The 21,529-nt window shown below is 34.3% G+C and overlaps 1 protein-coding gene across 1 annotated transcript; it reads right to left on the bottom strand.

The window, feature by feature from the left end:
* Positions 1-13,028: 13,028 nt before the first annotated feature.
* On the bottom strand, positions 13,029-14,043 carry LOC143257926 (uncharacterized). The gene is made up of 2 exons (XM_076517001.1): positions 13,553-14,043; positions 13,029-13,074 (listed from the first exon to the last, which is right to left on the bottom strand). The coding sequence occupies exons 1-2, from the start codon at positions 13,913-13,915 to the stop codon at positions 13,060-13,062; spliced, it is 378 nt and encodes a 125-aa protein (XP_076373116.1). The 5' UTR covers positions 13,916-14,043; the 3' UTR covers positions 13,029-13,059.
* Positions 14,044-21,529: the final 7,486 nt, after the last annotated feature.

The following is a 21,529-nucleotide window of genomic DNA, read 5'->3' as shown; positions in this document are numbered from 1 at the left end:
GATTATTCTCTTTAGGTTTCTGTACAATAAATTTATGTTCGCTTTGGCAACGTTTCAATTGACACATAGGTGTTGATTTTGGAGCTCTTCCAATAACAAATTTGTTTCGGTTTTCACTATTTTCAATAACAATAAAAACGTTTCTCTTTTGATGATTTTCTGGTTTACTGCCAAGTCTTACAGTAATAATTTTATCAACATTGTGGAAAAGTCTAGTTGAGGGAGGCCTGATGTTGCTTGACACCTCCCTCTGGATACAATCAACGTCTCTTATTTCTTTTGAAGCTTGGTCTGCCTGAAGATGTAAATCATAATTAGTGAGGCAACACTCATCAATCGGAAAAAAAACAACAAACTTTTAATAACAATAATCAGTTAATAAACATTTTAAAAAATATATAATTTATTCTTTATGTAACAATCATTTTACTATAATATGAATAAAACCAAATAAGTGTTTATATGAAAATTGTATGTTATGAAATTAGGTTAAGATATCTGATAAACGTTTTCTCGAAACTACGAAATATATCTCAAGCATTGTCCCAAATAGTGAGGAAGGTAATATAGAGCAGACAATAGCTTTAAATACTGTTTAACATTTATGTTTTGTAAGTTCACAAAAACTAACTTGTTAAAATAAGATAAAACTACTGTTATAAATAAATGTTAGTTGTTCTCCTCATTTCATTGTTATATAAATTAAACATGAAAAGTTATGTAATCTGAACTACAAATGACTATAAAGAGAAAGAGTTTTCAAACTGTCTTATCATAGTTGTAACACTGAAGTAAATCACGGAGTTTATAGTACTTTAAAATATTCAATAATCTTAGTCCAAAAGAAGACAATTGGATATTTCACTAAATGTCTGTCAGACCAGTGAAATTTGGCTGACGATAAAAAACAAACTGTTGTAAAATGTATCAAGGTGTTATTAACAAGATATGGTGGAATCACTTGTTACAAAATGGTACAAATACACTGGTACTAAACTAAGAATAATAAAATCCACATTTTAAGAAGTTACCGTGATCTAACGATTCGCAGCAATTATGTGATAACTGTTAAAAACAGAATCAGATGTTCGCAGCTTCAACAGAACGTCATTTCAGTGTATGTACGGTTAAAAACTCATAAAGTTTGGTAATATTAACAACGAAAGGTAAATTTTAGTTATAGTAAGACACAAAGTAACTCACTTTAATATCAGTAGTGGAAGTATGTGTGGTAATGAAAAATCATGAACCGACAATCAGACCTATATGTTTTCCAGATGTCATAATAGCAATGGAAGTACCTTTTACATTATCATATATTGTAATGTTTGGTTCTGGCTTTAGCTAAATGGATGATAATTGTCTTCCCACATGTAATAATATTGAAGAAGAGGTAATTGACCAGTTTAACTAGGGTACAGACCTATCAAACCTCAATAGTATCGAACATGTATAGGTCTCTTTTGGAAGAAGAATTACATGTATTCAAATGACTCTGAACGCATGTTTTTCTGTAGTTGTGGATGTCTTAACAACACTCATTGTAAGCAAGCATATCATATTGATCACACAGTTTGACACAGTATACATTACATTAAAGTGAAATGTTTTTTAACTCTACCAAATATTAATCATAAACGTAATATGAATGAGAAATTAATTCAGTTTTGAACCAGATACAGATATTCACAGAAATTAAGTATCAGAATGGTTGTAATTATTTTATAACAGTAATTTTGCATTAACATTAATAATGTGCTATTAATTCCATTATATTTCAGTTGCTTCTTGCAATATATATATATATATGTAGGTATAAATTAACTTGTACGAAGTGAAAGTTTAATATTAAGAGCGCATCCTATTTATTAATGGTTATATATTTATGCTGTATAATACTGAGTACTATAAAGTAAAAGAATTTTAAACGTATACGAACCGTTGTCAGTGAATCAGATTTTAATGTCTCTTCAGGTTTCTCATTATTCACGATTGTCTCAACGCGTGTCTTTAATTCAGTTTTATCAGGACTTGAAGCAGGCTTGCTCACGTTTTCTGCTCTTTCTGGTTTCTTTTCTACTGAGTGATTTTCATTTATTGTCTGCAATATGGTTGGTTCTGTTTGCTTTTCCTTTAATACCACATTAGTTTCTCTTTTATTGAACTTATTTGTTGGGGCCTTCTCACACTCAGGGATCATGGAAACAGCTTCCAAAATGTCTAATTCACTGGGGGTGATCTTTTTAGTTTCAAGCTCCTGGTCTCCTAGCTTCGTGTAGGCAAAAACACCACAAGACCCGAGGATGCGGTTTTTTTTAGAGCTTTCCATTTGCCCCGGGCTCTTTCATTCACATTGCAGAAACAACAAAGAACACTAAATAATAAAAATTAAATGAGAAATAAAAACGCGATTTTTTTCTTTCAGTTTTCTATATAAACAATACTATTAAAGATTAACTCTAAATAGTTGTCTTTTTTGTTGGTTTTATCGTAAGCAAACAGATCTACAAAAACACTTGATAAATCACCATGTAGAAGTTCCGTAAGAAGTGTTAACTATAATTGAAAAGTTATTTTGACCTCATTTGTAAGGTTAATTAAACATATTCAGCTTTACAAGGTTCACATTAGTGTTTTCACAAATTAACTACCAAAGGGGCACTGAAAACACTTGACATTTTCAAATATCCAACCCTACTATTCAATTAAAAGATAATTGGGTATTGAGGTCAGATGCTCTCTCACCCCTGTTCCACATACTTTAATTAGCAAGAACTGGAAGATAACTTGTAACTTACCACAAAGCAATAAGACAAATCGAAATTAGTGTCAGCTCTTCCATCCACCAAGGATACCTCACAACTGTAGGTTTGGTCGCCCAGGGGGAAAGTAATCTTGAGAACCATATCAGTTGGATCTTAAGAGAGAGAGAGTTGTTTTTTAAAACCGTTTTACACATTGTATCGATTACATAAAACAGAAAGAATACTTCAAATGTAACTTCATAATAATAGGGAAGTGTATAATTCTTTAAGCTCAAATATAAACTTGGTTTAACATATTAAAAATTTCAATTAAATAAATATGATATTTCTTACATTTATAATATATTTTCATATTAAACATTGATAACAACCTTTACAATTTGACAACTGTATATATACATTTTATCTTTACACATTAAACAGATAATTATCAAAGAAAAATGACGCCTGTTATATTAGTTGAGCTCCTTACTAGTAGACAAATAGTACAGTTGTGTAATAACAATAACTATATAGTTATATAACGGGAAATCAACTAGGTTTTCCAACATATTTACATTGTGAGACGATATATCACGAAACCTACTGACTTCCCATTCCAAACACACGTGATCAGACGATATAAGAAAAATCTCGACATTTTCTTTACGATAATTTACATATTATACAACTCAGTATAACACAGTGAGTAAAATCAACTTCGATTCACTTAAATTGTAAGAATATATAACACAAATTAAACAAACCGTCTTTCCATTGACTACTTAATAAAGCCAGTTTGTTTAATCGCTATTCATTTACTGAATTAAGTTTTATAATTAGCTTCTTCACTTATTATGGTACACAATTATATTTTGCTATCGAATCGTATCCACTGAATGGTAGTTTCTGCGTTTTTATAACACTATTAACAATTGTAATTTTTACAAATTTGTCTTTACTGTAAATTTACCAGATAAAGAACGACACCATTTTGACCACAAACACTGGACGTCGTACGTCACTGCTCATGAAGTTTTTTCGCTTACTTTGTAACAATTCTTTCTAATAGTTTTGTTCAGAACTTACGAGACGGCGCTAACGTTTTGATAATCCAATGTTATTATAATCTTATATTAAGACATTTGTTTTGTATTTGGACAAATTACTTTCTTTTATTACAAAACGACATTATGTACACAAAATAAACATATTAAACATAGATTTAAATTATGTTTTGGAACATACACTGTTTTAGTGAAATATCTTTGGTCTTTTAGTAATAATGTGACGCACACAGATGTGCTATCGAGACACCGTTATATTTGTTTTTCAATTTCGCGGATAGCTGAACGAGGGCTTTCAGCGCTAGCCGTTCCTAATTTTGAAATGATACACTGGAGGTAAGACAGCTATTCAATACTATTTGTCGTAAGTGTTTGAGCTCATCTTTAAAAAGAGTAGTATGATTTCTCAGTAAAAGCAAAGCTTTTTAATACATTAAAAACCATGAAAGTTATGAAGAAGTATCGTATTATAACAATCTGCCTGAACAAAAATAAACATCTTTAAAATGTTAAGGAAACAATAAAAGAAAACTTTAAAACCCTTTTGTTCCATTACTTCTACAAAGATCTTTATTATCAGCCCCTTCTTCATCAGTAATTTTATCTCCAGGACAAGGTATACAGGCGTCAGCAGCAAATGATGTCATGTAAGTCCCTCCTGGACACGGCAGGCAGTGAGTTTGGAATCCATTGTCATAGTGACCAGGAGGACATGGATCTAAAAGCGTTAAAAGTACATAGCTAAACATTTATTTACCCAGTGTTAATTTTTTATCGTTCTAACAACGTCTTTAGTGTCAAAAAACGTATTTGTTTAACCAAAATTCCATATTTTTAAAAGTCTTTCATCTATTTGTGTTTAATGTGAACAGTTTAAAGTAATTGAGTATCATATATACTTACAACACCTGTAAACATCTCTTTGGTATCCTCGAGTACAGTTGAGATTCTCGGCTGGAACATACACTGGAGAAAACAACAGAGAGTTAATATTTTTGTAAGCACCTTTTGTGTCACCGTTTGAATTTTAAGGTTTTTCACAATGAGCACGACGCACTAGTTATACTATTAATTATGATTCACTCTGTAAAATAACAACATAAATGTTACTTTTCGTGAGAAAAATAAAACGTGTCAAAACAGTTTCTTAACAGTAGACTTTTGTTTCTTTATGTACTTCCTAATGGAGTTAACTAATGAAACTAATCACACAAACTTGGAAGTTTATAAAATTACACACAATCTTTTTTATTATTGATACATTAGATTTCCGTTGGTGTTTCCCTTGCAAAATTCTTATTTGTCACAGTTAAACGTGAAACTGTTGTCACTGTTTATGTTAATATCAGGTATGAAAATGTATCAGTGTATGATTGTGTCTTGCAAACAACAAAATATCAAATAATATCCGTATAATGCAGAAAATGCGTGATATGCATTCCGAGAAAATTTTTCATATGAAATTAATATAAAAGCAAATACTTAATATTTTGTGGATTTATCAAGATAAATAATATTGCGATCTAACACCTTTCACTGTAAATTTAAAGTATTGTTTATTCAAAATACGTTCTTAAAAAACTTCGTAGATATGATTTGTATCTTTACAGTTCATAAGATTTTGCTTCAACATTCACAAGTTGAGTTCATTATATCAAAATAACTTTGGAGCCTCATCACTTCTCTCTACAGGTTTACCACAATCCATCTCGTCTTTGATCACATAGAAATCTATAATTACTACATCAGTCACGTGACTGGTATGTCTGTGTGTGCATATCTATCTAATTACTCAGCGGTTAGAAAACTGGAATATTTTTTTACGTACCGTCGCCTGGGACACTTCAGCGGTTTTTGTCTCTGACATTTGTGTTCGTACGACTTGTTGCAGGTCTTTTTCCGAATTGTTCTGGCGAACCAAAATTATTTTTTCGATGCTCTTAAGTACAATATATATCTTTGTTTCGAATATTTTAAATTCTCATTTGAATATATTTTCATGATTTGGGCATATAAAAATTTACATTGAAAAGGTCTGTTACATACCTTTCCCAAAAGCAACCAATTTTCGGTCACATTACACCATTTACGAAATGTTAAGCTATATCATGAAGTTGTTCTGATAAATTCTGTTCTGCCGTAACTTTATATCAGATTAAGTCACATTATATGCCAGGTTGCACATTCAAAACTGTTTTGGTATGGCTTACTAATCCCTATAAACTATTATTGCTATGAACATCAGTAGCAGCCTCTGACTAATACTGTATGTTTATTACAGGAGTACCGACAAGATTACGAGTTCGTCTTCATCACTGCCCTGAAAAAGTTATTTCAGGGCATATTCAGCATCAACTAATGGAATGTGATGCATCTTCCAAGAGTATATTATAACTGTCAATATCAACATCTGCACCTTGGAGTTGTGCAACCATTACTGGAGTCCTTATTAGTTGGACCACTATATGGACGAACAAAGAGTCGTGAGGTTTATCTTTAGAATGTGTAGTATTGATGGTAACATTTATAGTAATTATATGTCGATATGTTTACCAATAGTTATTCATACCACACTTCAACATCGACACTTCCTCTCATGAAAATTAAGAAAAACTGATTTCATGTTATCTCTAATGTAATAATTCATTGTAAGTACTTTTAACATTGTTGTCATAATCTATTTCATGCATTTATATTTCTGAGGAACTCACTTGAAGCTAACAAATTTTGCAGACATTCTACAATGGGTAATTTAAAACTTTTTATTACAAAACTCATATATAATTCGACGTTTTTAGGTTATAAAGCGATTAGGAAGGAGATTTGAGATACGGTGATATAGAGAAACCTCAGTCAACAACACGATACTCACCCAGTCAATAACCCAAAATACAATAAACAAAATACTTAAATTCTTGTAAAAAAATAAAGCAAATACAATACTAATGTCATTTATAAAATACTTTATGGCAACTTCCACGTATTTTACGTCAGAGAAACAAGCCCGAAACTCAAAACAACATTCATGTAACACAAAAAAATAAAATCTCACGTTTTTAAATTTAACACTGCAACTCAAATAAATATTTTTCAGGTAACATTTAAATACTAAACAGAGAATCCAACATCACTAGACAATAAACCAAATAATTCCTTGTAATACAAGAGCAAACACACATTAAACCAATATAAAAAAACACTTTGATATCTATATTAATAAGATTTAATAAATCTTGTTCGATGTATTATAGTTTGAAGATGATACTTTTAATTTTCAAGATTTTATAATTTACAAAATATTCTGAGAATAGAGTAATGCAGATAGTATTAATAGGAAATTACACGAAGGCTGTTAAAAACTATCATATGAAGACAAGACAGTTCAATTATCATTATAATTAAATGATATAAAAGATAATGTGTCGTTTTATGAACGAAATTGATAAAAACACAGTTTACTTAACGTAGATTTGAGTATTTTAAAATTCCTATCTGGTGCAGTAACAACAGTTTGATCAGCAGAGACAACTCCATAAAGAAATTATTTACTTTGTAGGTGAACAAACGAATAATATGAATTATTTGACTCAACCAACTGAAAACCATGATTAGAAAAGTATCCAGATCATTGGTAAGCATCACTAATATATCAATACATATCAGAGAAAAACAAAATAAAATATATAAAACAAGAGCTGAGATGTTAGTTTTCAATGACAAAATTCAGAATAATTAACAGTAGTTGGCTTTTACAGTGGAAAACAGTAGATCGGAGTTAGCTAAATTAGTACAAGCACTGTATGTGACCGCAAATAGAAAGTTAAGTTCTTGCTTTCTACTCTGAGTAAGCTATCAAATCTATTAAACAAAAGCAAAAGATTACCTCACACTTACAGTTTGTGGTCCCTACACAGTTATCAGATTTTCATTTATTACACGCGGACTGACATTACTACAGCTACAATTAGAGGTACCTTGAAAATGTTTAAACAAATTGAAAAGAAATGCAGCTGTATATTGTAGCTGTATTAATATCAGTCCACGTGTAATACATGAAAATCTGACAACTATATGTAGGGACCTTCAACTGTAAGTGTGATTTAATCTTTCGCTTTTGTCTAATATATTTGATAGCTTACTTGGAGTAGAAAGCAAGAACTTAACTTTCTAATTAACTGTAGAGAATGAAAAGCTTTTCGAATGATCAAGCACACATAGTTTTTCTTATAGCAAAACCACATCGGGCTATTTACTGTGTCCACCGAGGGCAATCGAACTCCTAATCTTAGCGTTGTAAATCCATTGACTTACCGCTGTCCCATCGGAAGACTATTTCATTAAAACAATAACTCCATGAACATAGTTATTTAAAGTTAAGTGTTAACTTTTTTTGTTTGTTTGTTTGTTTTGGAATTTCGCACAAAGCTACTCGAGGGCTATCTGTGCTAGCCGTCCCTACTTTAGCAGTGTAAGACTAGAGGGAAGTCAGCTCGTTATCACCACCCACCGCCAACTCTTGGGCTACTCTTTTACCATCGAATAGTGGGATTGACCGTCACATTATACACCCCTACGGCTGGGAGGGCGAGCATGTTTAGCGCGATGCGGGCGCGAACCCACGACCCTCGGATTACGAGTCGCACGCCTTACGCGCTTGGCCATGCCAGGCCCAAGTGTTAACTAATTTTATCTGTTTGCAGTCAAAACTGGTTGCTTATCAGTTCGATTATAAGACTATAATCGTAACGTTTTTTAATGAATGATTAAATGGTACAATAGATTATATTACACGTTTTTAATCTGTGAGTTTTTGCTTCTATTTTTCTCTGTAAATATGCACTTTACTTAAACTAAACACATACTTATACGACTTGGATTTAAATCTATTCATAAAGAATGTGAAAAACAACGTATTTGCAAGTCATTTGAAAATACTGAATCACAAGAATAAGAGGATCAATTTAAAAGAAAACACCAGTTTTAACAAATGAAGTTTTAATCAAAATTCCTTTTAACCAAAGAAATTATTCAGTCACATTTATTCCAGTTTAAACATTAAATCATCGTGTAATATCATTGCTTCGCCAACTTAAACATTTTCTACCCATCCTGTACATATTTTACAACGAATAAAGAAAAAATATTTTTGATCGCTATAAATGAGACCTACTAACGGGTTCTAGCATTAAAGAAATCTCCTAAAACGAGATTTTCGCACACCACTGACTTAAAATCGGTAATGAGCAAATTGAGAAAAATGAGGCAGAAATATTTGCGAGCAAATGTGACGTTAAACATAATTATTAGGCTTCACTAACCTCTGCACTCCCCATCAAAACCTTATACTATTAAAGAAACATCCATTTATGGTAAGAACGAAAATATCTAATTTGTATATGTAAAAATAAATGTAGAGCTGAGTTGTTTATGTTTGTGTGTTTTCTTTCAGCTAAGCCACGTCGGGCTATCTGCTGAGCTCACCGATGGGATTCGAACCTCTCATTTTAGCGTTGTAAATCCGTAGACTTACCTCTGTACTAGTAAGGGGCAGAGCTAAGCTAGCAAAAAAAAAAAGAAAAAGGAAAAATCGAACGGCAGTGGTATTGGCAGTTTGAAACTACTGTATAGAAACTTTAAATAGATTGAAAGTGTAGTGTGTCAATAAGAGTTTCAAATTTTTAACCAAATCTTTGAATTCCTAAGGTTGATTTGTCAGAGAGTATCTTGTTTACTTTTAGCCTCATTAACTACCAAGCTCTGTAAGAGAAAAATCAGGAATTCCATAGCTCTAACCAATGAATACAAATGCTTTGCAAACGATAATTAATGACAGAATTAACTTTCTTTTTTCTTTGTATGAACACCCGGCTTGGTTGTTTACAAAAACGTAACACATAACATGAAATTTTTATTGTGAAATAATTAAGTTAAAAGTGATACTACTGTCAACATAATCTTTCGTATACATGGGCAATATAAATAATTTTGTAGTCAATACACATGTAGAAACGGGCAAATTTACATAATGTCTGAATAAAACAATATAGGATCGTTTGTGAATTTCGCACAAAGCTACTCAAGGGCTGTTTGCGCTAGCCGTCCCCAATTTAGCAGTGTAAGACTAGAGGGAAGGCAGCTAGTCATCACCACCCACCGCCAACTCTTGGGCTATTCTTTTATCAACGAAAAGTGGGATTGACCATCAGATTATAATGCCCCCACGGCTGAAAGTGTGAGCATGTTTGGCGCGACTGGGATGCGAACCCGCCACCCTCAGATTACGAGTCGCACGCCTTAACACACTTGGCCATGCCGAGCCCTAACAGCATATGAATCAAGATTTACATGTATTTATACTAAAGTTATACAAAAATATTTAGAAGCAAGCACTTTTTCGAGATTTGCGACAGAAATATAAATCCCTTTCAGGTATCAGCCCTCAAATATATTCTCCCATCAGGTTTTCGTTATACACGCTCCCAAGTCACAAAAGCAAAGTTTGAAGAGAATAGACCTTTTCCATTTACTTTAGGCATAAGCGATTAGAAAATAACATTTTGTGCCCAGAAACAAGTAAAGGTAAAAATTTTCTAACACAGTGTAATCTTACGTATATACAGACAATTATTATTTTTAATCAATACACATGGTGAGTGAAATATCAAACGAAAAGGTTATGGCTGAAAGAAATTTAAAAGCAAGATGGACGATTTCGATTTAGGTGTTATTTCTGTTAAATTAGTGTCGTTTAATAAATGAAAATACGGTCTTTAAAAAAAACAACCTTGAATTTACCTCTGACATCATGTTTGTAATCACCTTCACGATTTTTGCATGTGTAAATTCCCGCGTCTTCAAATTGGATGTCGGTTAGCACTAATTTGCCACCGTATTTTATTTGCGTTTTCTCACTGTTAATAACTTGTTCATTGAGATTTGAGAACCAAATTACTGGTTCTTCTCTCGCTCTTTTATAAGCTCGGTTTGAACAAATTAATGTGAGAGTAGAACCACGTTCAGTTTCGTAGACGAATTTAAAACCTGAAACAAGCAGGAAATTAGCGAAAATATAAAATAATTGAGTGTAATTAGCCATTGAATTCTCTTTGCACTGTACGCTTTGTAAATCACTTTCTGTATTGTTTCTAAGTGAAATATCAGTGTTACTATGCGTACAAAGTATTCTTGTTTGAATGACGTCATGAACTGAAGTAACATTGTTCGGTGGAAAAACGTTTTACTAACAATAATGATTGCAAAGTTTATTGCTTTCTGTAGTGTGAAAGACCCTTGAACTGAGAAATTATAATCATGTTTATGTTTTGCATAATTTAGATTTAATAAACAATAACAACACTTGCCTGAGATTTCAACTTGAAATTTAGGTAAAAGCAAATAAAATGTATACGAAGTTTTGCTTTGCAATTTCTTCTGACAATACAAGTCTTAGTCGGTATTTATGATATCAACCATAATAAGACTGCTAACAGATGTCTCATGATACATAAATTATAATTGAGTAATTATAAATGTATAAACACTGTAACAATATTTAAATTGAAAAATCAGTTAAAGAATATTCACATATATAACTTGTGTGACAAATACTGCATTCCATGGTGTTATATAGGGATTAATGACTACAATTAGCTGTATCAAATATTTTGTTCTTCAAAACTAATATGATTTCAATAGTTTGTTTTTTGAATGTCGCACAAAGCTATTCGAAGGCTATAGAGGTTTGGCGTGTGACGTCACTCTTGACCTAGTTACTGCTGACCGCCATGATGGGTGGCACGCTCGGCATGTTTATATTCCAACACAAGGGTGATTCATAGGCAAAAGTGCGCGATGGTACACTCGTGTTGTGCATTTAACTGTTCAAATCGACATGGACAGGTGGAAAATGTGTCATACAACAGATTTCCTAAAGATCCCGACCGAAGAAGACGATGGATTGCAGCTGTCAATTGGAAAAACTGGACACCCACAGAGCACACCAGACTTTGTAGTAAACATTTTGTGTCAGGTATGTATAATTCATCTATAGCCAGGCTGAATAAATTGAAACTTACACGCATGATATATGTATAGCAGAACACACTGCAGCACCAGTCAAAGAAATGTTTTTGCACACTTTTCTTTTACTTTTAAATAACTGAATAGTAAATTTACTGAAGGAACAATATTATTCATGATGAATAGGTTATATAGCCATTTGTACATTAAGACAAAATGTTAATATCTCTTAAAGGACCAATTTAAGTGATTCATCAGAAAACCACAACTGGCACAAGATTAAAAAGTGTGCAAATAATTACTTTGTTGGCTGTACATTCAACTGTTAAACAATGTTCAGCATATTCAGTTATATATATATATATATATATTCAGTTAAAAGTGTACAGTGCATGTGTTATATGTATAAATATTATCTGATGATGCCTGTAGATCTATATCTTAACTAAATTATTGTACTCTGTTTCAGGGACGAAGAGTGATGATCCCCATTACCTGACCATGTACCTTCCATATTTCATTTTACACGTTCTCCCCTGAAGAGAAGGAAAGCTGCTGAATTGTGTAAATATGAAAACAGGAAAGAAGTGACCAAAAGGAGAAAAGAACAACAAAAGAGACATGAAGCTGCTGCTGGGCTGCTTGACCTTGCTTTCATAGAATCTGCTGGCACTGCTGCCACTGATAGCAGCTGTACTGATTCTGCTGATGAACTTGAAGCTACATGTGATAATTTTGACTTGTGTGCATCACAATATACAACTGAGACATGTATGCAGACGGAAATATCATTCACAGACTTAGTTAGACTTGAATCTGAATGCCAACGTGGGAGCAGACTTCACCTAGTCCAGCCTTGCAGGTGCAGTGGGAAGATATTATCTCTCCATTCCTGCAGCTAGCAACCCATGGCAGGGCCCGGCATGGCCTAGCGCGTAAGGCGTGTGACTCGTAATCCGAGGGTCGCGGGTTCGCGCCCGCGTCGCGCTAAACATGCTCGCCCTCCCAGCCGTGGGGGTGTATAATGTGACGGTCAATCCCACTATTCGTTGGTAAAGAGTAGCCCAAGAGTTGGCGGTGGGTGGTGATGACTAGCTGCCTTCCCTCTAGTCTTACACTGCTAAATTAGGGACGGCTAGCACAGATAGCCCTCGAGTAGCTTTGTGCGAAATTCCCAAACAAACAAACAAACAAGCAACCCATGGCTTTAGTGGTGGTTCATTTAGCCGCTAAGAGTAGCACACCTGTAAAATAACAAAGAAAATATTTAGTTGTGTATATATAAGCTTTTAAAGACAACTGGGTATCAGGTTGGGATACATGTGTCAAATAATAAAATAATATAAAAAAATAATAGAACAGTTAAATATTAAATTATTTTTACAGAAACCTAACATGGCTATTGACCAGCTTTAACGGTCTATGTCTACTTGTACTATTTATTATCTATATATTGATTCCGTACCAAAAATTAATCATAAATTAAGTTTTGAAACAGCCTAGACAATTAGGTGTCTTAATATCATTATACAAACATGTATAGAAGTGCTCCTAGGCTAGAGCTTTGACAACAGTCAGTACACATGTAGTGCAATAATATTGAACCATTTATTAAAATGGGGGCCCTACTTTACTTCAGTATCTAGTCTTCGTCTAAAATGTAGTTAAATCTATCATACAGAGTACATGATACATGTATGTAATATAACATGATGTACAAACCTTTGCTGTAATGATGACTTTATCCGTCGTTGCCCTGGTTATCTGGACATTCTGTACAAATCCTGCCACAAAGTACTTGTACGCATCAAGGCTTTTGTAACCTTTTAGACTTTCATTTGTATAGGTGGAAGTCCTGTTTATCAAATATATATAAATGTCACCATATGTAATATTTGGCAGATCTACTCCGGCAACAGTCTGACTCTGAGCAACGTTGTCTTGGCTGGATATTACTGGCGTAAATACACGTGACGAGAGCATATACGGGTCTCCTACACCCAGTTCCTTCACTTTTTCCTCATACCTGGCCTTTTCAGCACCTGTCAGGTGTGCTACAAGTGATGAAAAGCCAGCGGCAGCCATTTACATGTGAATAGTACTGAATACAGCAGTTGTTAACTCGTTCAGTCATGCGGGACACTTGCCACCCAATATGGCGGTATGTTTACAAACCTCGTTGTGGTCACGTGACACTAATAGGTTCACGTAAAACCTCTATTTGTGCTAGTCGTCCCTAATTTAGCAGTGTAAGACTGGAGGGAAGGCAGCTAGTCATCACCACCCACCGCCAACTCTTGGGCTACTCTTTTACCAACGAATAGTGGGATTGACCGTCACATTATAACGCCCCCACGGCTGAAAAGGCGAGCATGTTTGGCGCGACCGGGATTCGAACCCGCGACCCTCGGATTACGAGTCGCACGCCTTAACACGCTTGGCCATGCCGGGCCGCCTTTAAAGAAAACGTTGGTGAATGGGGAACTAAAGAAATGTTTTCGGCAAGCCGTGATTGGTTCTTTCGTTTTAAAAACACTCTGGTTTTCATAATGTTCGTATTGCAGGCGAAAGTTCAAGTGTAGACAAAGATGCTGCTGAAACATTTCCTAATGAATTTATAGAAATTATTAAAAAGTTCGGTACGAAGATAACCAAATATTAATGTTGATAAAACGGGTTTATTTTGGGGAAAAAGTGCCTTCAAGAACTTTTCTATCAGAAAATAAAAAAAACTCGGCCACATTAGAAGGCGTTAAAAGATCGTTTGACACTTGTTACGCGGAAATGGATCTGGCGATTTTAAATTAAACCCTGTGCTTGTGTATCGTGCGGAAACACCCCGAACACTTATCAGTTGTGCAAAGAAGACTCTCCCAGTTGTTTGGCGATCAAATAAAAAAAAGCATGGGTCACAAAACCTTTGTTTGAAGACTGGTTAAAAAAGTTATTTTTGTCCTGCAGTTGAACATTACTGCAAAAGAAAACAACTTGGACTTTAAAGCCATCCAACAGGACTTTGTGACTTTAATGGAAATGTCAAAATTCATCTTCTTCCACCCAATACAACATCTCTACTGCAATTAATGAATCACGGTGTCATTGTGACGTTTAAAGATTATTATTTGAAGCGAACTTTTTCTCAAGCAATAAAGACTACAATTACAGAATCTGCACTATCTTCGACTAAATTCTGGAAAAATTACATCATCAGAAGTGCTATCGAGAATATCAACGAAGCGAGAGTAACATGAGATCAATATGGAAGCACGTTCTGCCTAATTGTGCAAGCTTTAAAAATTTTCCACTGGCTGGTTGAGGCTGAAAAAAATGTATAGAGCAAATACATTGTAGAGAAAAGTTAATTGCCACTTGACAGCAGTAGAAAGAACTTCGGTCTACCAGAGTTAATGAATGGGCTGCACAAGGCACATATATGGCAAACTTATTTTCATCTAAAATCTTTTACTGCATATCCTTATAACGCCCAGACATGTTAGCAGCATTATCATAAGACTGACCCCTATATTTTGTAAAATTAAGTTTGCAAAGTTCACGTAAGTACTGCAATACCTGGTTTGCCATTTCATCAGTCATATGACTTTTTAGTTCCAGAAAGGTTAAAAAGCATTCAGTAGGCTGTCCATTTTTTAAGTATCGAGTACAACTCTTAACTGATCTATATGTGATAGATCTGGCGTCGAGTCAACTGACAAGCTAAAATAACCAGAAGAATTTACTTCATCAACAACGAATGTGTGGACCTTCTGAACCATTGGTTCAATGAGTTCTTCATAGGCGGTTTTGGACAAGTATGAAGGATTTCCTTTTCCAGAATTTCCATATTTATAAATATGCCCTGCTAAAAATGTATCAAACTGACTTATGAGCTCATGTAGCCCTAAAAAATTCCCATTCTGCAGTAAACCAAATTTCATCTGTTCTGTGAAAAGCCAGGCTACGTTCAGCTAACGTACAAATAACAGCTATTGCATGCTCCAAGACATGCTCCCAGTAATCGCACTCTTCTTTTAATTTGTTTTTCCAACTCTTGTTGCAAGCCTAAACCTTGTCTGTAAGTTAAGTATGTTAACATAGAGTCTCGGTGAGTAGTGCTTCCTTCATAATTATCAATTACAATAGTATTTCGCCAGTCACTGAACCCTTCTCTTTCAACAAAACACGAGGAAAATTTAGGGACAAAAAGTCGATAGTGAATACAACAACCATTCTCTCTTGTATTACTCACCATTGGCTTTTACCCCAAAGAAAAGTTTTTGCAAACAGTATTTCATTGGTTTGCTACTATTGAAAGTCCAGCAAGATTTAACAAATGACCCATTGTGGTGTTAACAGTCAGTGGGTCCACAAGCAATCGAATAAGCCACACCAGCAGCAGAGAAATCGAGCCACAACCCTGGATCTTTTGCTTTAGTTTCTTCATCTTTTGTAGACTGAAGCATTTTACCATAGTTCAGCAATTTTCATTTTCAGAAATTATTTCAACTTCAAACTGTCTTGTAGAGAAACTTGCATCAACATTAACACAAGAGATATCTGGAGAATTTACAGGCAAAGTAAGATCAGTTGTGAAAGTTGTTCCAGTTGAGCAAGCCTGTGACACCTCAACGTCATCATAATGTTCTGACCTTCAAGTGGACAAAGTGGTACTTGTAGATGTGGAGCTTGATTCAACTTTAATCATGTCAGAGTCAGATACAGTACAAGTAACTTCTCATGGCAAAGATGGGTTTTGACTTGGAAGATCTTGTTGTGTAAGTTCAGTGAAAAAATTAGTCTGCTATCTAGTCTTGGCCACTAAATCCAAAGCCTTTTGTTGATTCTCTTTTGCCAGTTTTTTCTTTTGTGCACCACTTAAATGAACTTGTTTCATCTTGCAGTCTAAAATATACAGAGAAAAAAACACAAAATAATACAGATCATATATAGTTATAATGATAAGAAAAACACCGAAATTTATAAAGAAAAATATTCGTAAGACAGTCAAACATACTAAACTCTAGGTCTACATTTAGACAAAGACTGTCAGAAAGTTATCCTAGGGTCCAGATCCATCAGCACATAAACATGAATTCATAAATACTTTTATTGACTTGCTGTATTCTGATATGTTGAAAACCATTCATGACTGGCCTCAATCCATTTTAGAAAAATTAATTTTCAGTCATTGCAAAAGTTTCATTAAGGTTGTTGTTATGGTAGCTGATTGCAAGAAGCAATGTCAATGGTAATATGTAAATCCATTGTGAGCCAAAGAGTATTCCAAAACAATTTGTGATCCACAACACATTCTGTAGTAGCCTATATACACAGTAATCATTCTGTAATAGTACACATATATAACATATAATCAGTTGTAAACTGTATTGCACATTGAATTATTAAATACTGGGTTAGGCCTTGGCTAGAGTACCTTAATCCTATTATCTGAAGAATGAGTTGTAACCTCAACTTTTCTTTTGAACTCAGATTTGACCTGGGACTTTAGATGAGCCAGCAAACCATACATCAACAAAATAGGCATATGTCTGAAACTTTACTTACATGCCTGGATGCGAAGGCAAATTCAAAACGACAGCCTTACACTGGGAATAGTCCACTTCATTATTCCAGGCTGCAGTAGCGTTTCCAGTGTACTTACACTAAACTAGTTACAGTATTTAGGCTTAACGTTATTGTCACTCAGTTCTCAGATGACATTAACGTCAGGCTTAATGCTAATACAGGGTGGCCCGTAAGTCCCTACCCATCCATATGTTATTATGTTATATTCAATTACGCATGTATTATATATTCGTTTCTTTTTTTCACAGAAATATGGCCGATGTAAGCCCATTTATACTTGAAAATGTCTCACAGAACATGGCGTCCCATATTATGCAGCGAGAATGAGGGACAGCACACAGATACACTGGATACATAAGATATATGGATGGGTAGGGACTTTTGGGCCACCCTGTACATTGCAACTGAGGCCACTAACGTTAAGCCTAGTACTTAGTACTAACCTTGCTCACATGAAGTTGTTTAGTTTATGCACTTTTTCAATCCTAAATTGATTTTCTTGATTTTTCAGTTTACATTATCTTCGTATGACCACGGTGCCACAGTACTGTACTACTACTACTCGTATGGTATAAACATAGCAATGTTAAGAACCTTGTTATCGAACATGTCGAAGTCTTACGTAATTTGACCTAAAAGGTCGAATTATCGCCTTTAGACTGCTTCGATCATTCAATTGTTTTCCCAGCTTTTCAGAAATGTTATACAACACATAGTGATCTGAATTTATAGTCACAAAATAGTTGAATTACACCTGAAAGTTTCTCATCGTTGTATTTGTGTTTCTGTCTCGGATTGTTCGTTCGTCTCATAAAAAAATATCACCAGAAGGCACCCTTGTACTTATCTCCTTAGTAAATCTCAGCTTCAGATCTGCTTATATTATTACATAATTACAAGGGTATACATATATGCCCAAATGCTCTTATAGGTTACATGTAATATATGAACGGTGGCATTGCCACAGTAGCATTCCTTTCTAAAATTTTTCTTGGTATGATAAATTGCAAACCATGTACTCACAAACAAAGGTTTTTTAACAGCAAGCTGTTTGAAGCCAAAAAACGTTACGGCTCAGAAAACTTCAGTGAAAAACACACTTCTAAAAATATTACAAAACACACAAATAAAGCAATACTAACGCAAATAAAACTAAAACAAACAAGACAATAACCTAAATATAAGGCACGAAAACAAAGCCGAAAAGAAACATCAAACTAGCCACGTCTCTGTACACATCTGTTACCATTTCGTTTTACTTATATTTCTGTGGTATTATTCTCTTTTATTTCTGTAGATGTGACTCAATAAAGCAGTAAAAGATAAAACAAAACAGTTCCACTGCCGAAAATTTCTTATATATAGCCACAGCAGAAGGAATGATTGAGAAAAATATTTCATCTGCAAGGTTAGACATCATAACATATGATCATCTTTTACCTGAAGTTGTATCAACATTTTGTACCGCTCTTTACATTAATCTTTCGCAAATCAATTACGTCTTACTTCAGATACATAGTTTAGTAGATTCTCGAAACTTTAGTCACTAACCGAGCCAAAGAAAATTTTTTTTAACAACGCAGAGTAAAGTCAAGCACGGTAGGTAAGAGCAAATACAAAAAAAATCAACCAAAGTTAAGTGTGGTAGTGAAAGAGGTAAGGGCATTATAACAAAGGGGAAATCTCTGTGGCTCTCCCTTCCATTGGTGCCCTAATCACGTGCGTATTTTGCTTAATGGTTAACCCAGGGCTGCTTTAGTTGATTGTTAAGCCTTTATAGTATGTGATTTTACGTATGAATGATGATAATAGTAATCTTCAGAGGAAGTTAAACTTGCAAGTTTGTTGCGGGGATTCAGTTCATTTTTGCAGATAATTTCCTTTATACTTTCTTTTAAACTTTAATTTGAAGTTCATCTGTGATATATTTGATTTTTTGGTCAGGTTGTTGTTTTGTATTAAGCACAAAGCTACACAATGGACTATCAGTGCTCTGCCCATCACGGGTATCGAAACCCAGTTTTTAGCGTTGTAATTCCGCAGACATACCGCTGAGAAACTGGGGGGCTTTTTGGTCTGGAGGTATACTTTTATTTTTAGGAAGGTTGGTGTCAATTTTTCTAATCTGCAAGTTTTGTTAACGTTACATTTCGCATCGCATTTTTGAATTTCATCATAATTTTTTGTAATGAAATAAATTACTTAACTTCTATTTCGCCATAAAAGAATCAGATTCTTTCGATAAGGCTTACGTTGGTTAGTGGTAACTTTAGGCTTAGCTGGCTTTTTTTTTTTTTTTTTTTTTAAGATACGTCAAACGGAAGTGAAGCTGTAATTTTGATTTTAAAAGATTAGATATAAATATATGCTCAGTACTCTCTTTGGCGAAATAAATTATTTTCGTTATCTTTTACAATACTCACAATAATATATCAATTATTAGGCCTATATTAATCGTAAGGCCTTCCACGACGATTAACTTCCCTTTTTATTTTTCTTTGGCCTACTTCCGTTTCGTAACATATCGTCTGCTAATTTTTGTCTGTTTCTCTACTTTTACCATTCCAATCACACTATTTATTTATCTTTAGCGCAGATAGTCGAGTTGCTTTGTGCCATGAAACAGCAAACCAAACTATTTATCTTTACTACACCTAATCGTCTGTTTTCTGTATTCTACACATCAAAACATTTCACGCGACACTCGATAATCTCTGCATCAATGAGTTACAAACAATGCGTACGACCCCTATCGAGTTTCGTAATTAAATTTGTCATAATGTTTACTTTAAGTTAATTGATTGTGACTCTCATGTTACAAATAAAGCTAAACAATCATTAAGTATTTATTCTTAAAATAAATGGTATAATTTATTTGATAAACATATAATCTTATGTACTTATATACATATATGACTTATCCTACGTTACGTGCCCATGCATTGTTAGGTGGTAAGGGCACTCGACTCGTAATCTGAGAGTCACGGGTGCGAATCCACGTTAAACTAAACATGTTCGCCCTTTCATTCTTAGGGCGTTATTATGGTCAATCCCATTATTCGTTTGAAAGAGTACCCCAGGAGTTGCTTTTCCTCTTGTCTTACTCTGCTAAATTAGGGACAGCTAGCGTAGATCGTTTTCGTATAGCTTTGTGCAAAATTCAAAACAAAGAAACAAACCTACTTAACGTAATTACAACTTCATAAATAGAGTATCATGTTATCCAGTGTTTGTTATGTCATTAGAGGCAATATTACCCACTTTCATTCACATCATTCTTGGGTTTGTATGCAACTACTTGAGCATCTGCATGATATAAGGTTCTACTCATATATCATTGGGAAAGTATTTGACATATTATTTGTTACTGGGGCTCTTATCTTCACTTTTAGTGTTTTTTAACTGAGATGCTCTTTGTCATTATTACTTCATCAACTAACACAACACTAACATCCTCTGACTCTGAAGTTTCTGTTTATTTATCTGTTTCTCCTCAATTTTTGTTTTTGTTTTTGAATTTCGCACAAAGCTATTCGAGGGCTATCTGTGCTAGCCATCCCTAATTTAGCAGTGTAAGACTAGAGGGAAGGCAGCTAGTCATCACCACCCACCGCCAACTCTTGGGCTACTCTTTTACCAACGAATAGTGGGATTGACCGTCACATTATAACGCCCCCACGGCTGAAAAGGCGAGCATGTTTGGCGCGACCGGGATTCGAACCCGCGACCATCGGATTACGAGTCGCACGCCTTAACACGCTTGGCCATGCCGGGCCGTTCCTCGTTAAAAGGTAATTCAATCTCACTTGAGTTATCGGTTTTTTATTTTGTAACAGATTTACTATTGTACATTTAGTGTTGTACCTTCGCTGCTTTCAGTGTAATTTTATTTTTTCTTATGACGTTTACTGTGGGCTGTGTAATTCACAAGTCCTGCCTGTTCTCGAAATTAATAGAAGATTCTCGATCGTAAGAATCAACAAAGTGCTAGGTGTATATGTAATGCTAGCGATTGACAATACTTTTGCCAAGCGACCTTCGGTGTATAATCTAGTTTCTCATGATTTATATAAAAGCAGCGCACCAAGAGAGAAGAAGAATATTGTTATTGGACAT

Source organism: Tachypleus tridentatus, chromosome 7, assembly GCF_004210375.1.
Source record: "Tachypleus tridentatus isolate NWPU-2018 chromosome 7, ASM421037v1, whole genome shotgun sequence".
NCBI classification, from domain to species: domain Eukaryota; kingdom Metazoa; phylum Arthropoda; class Merostomata; order Xiphosura; family Limulidae; genus Tachypleus; species Tachypleus tridentatus.
The sequence above is the reverse complement of the archived record's forward strand: the minus strand, read 5'-3'. Positions and strand labels throughout refer to the sequence as shown.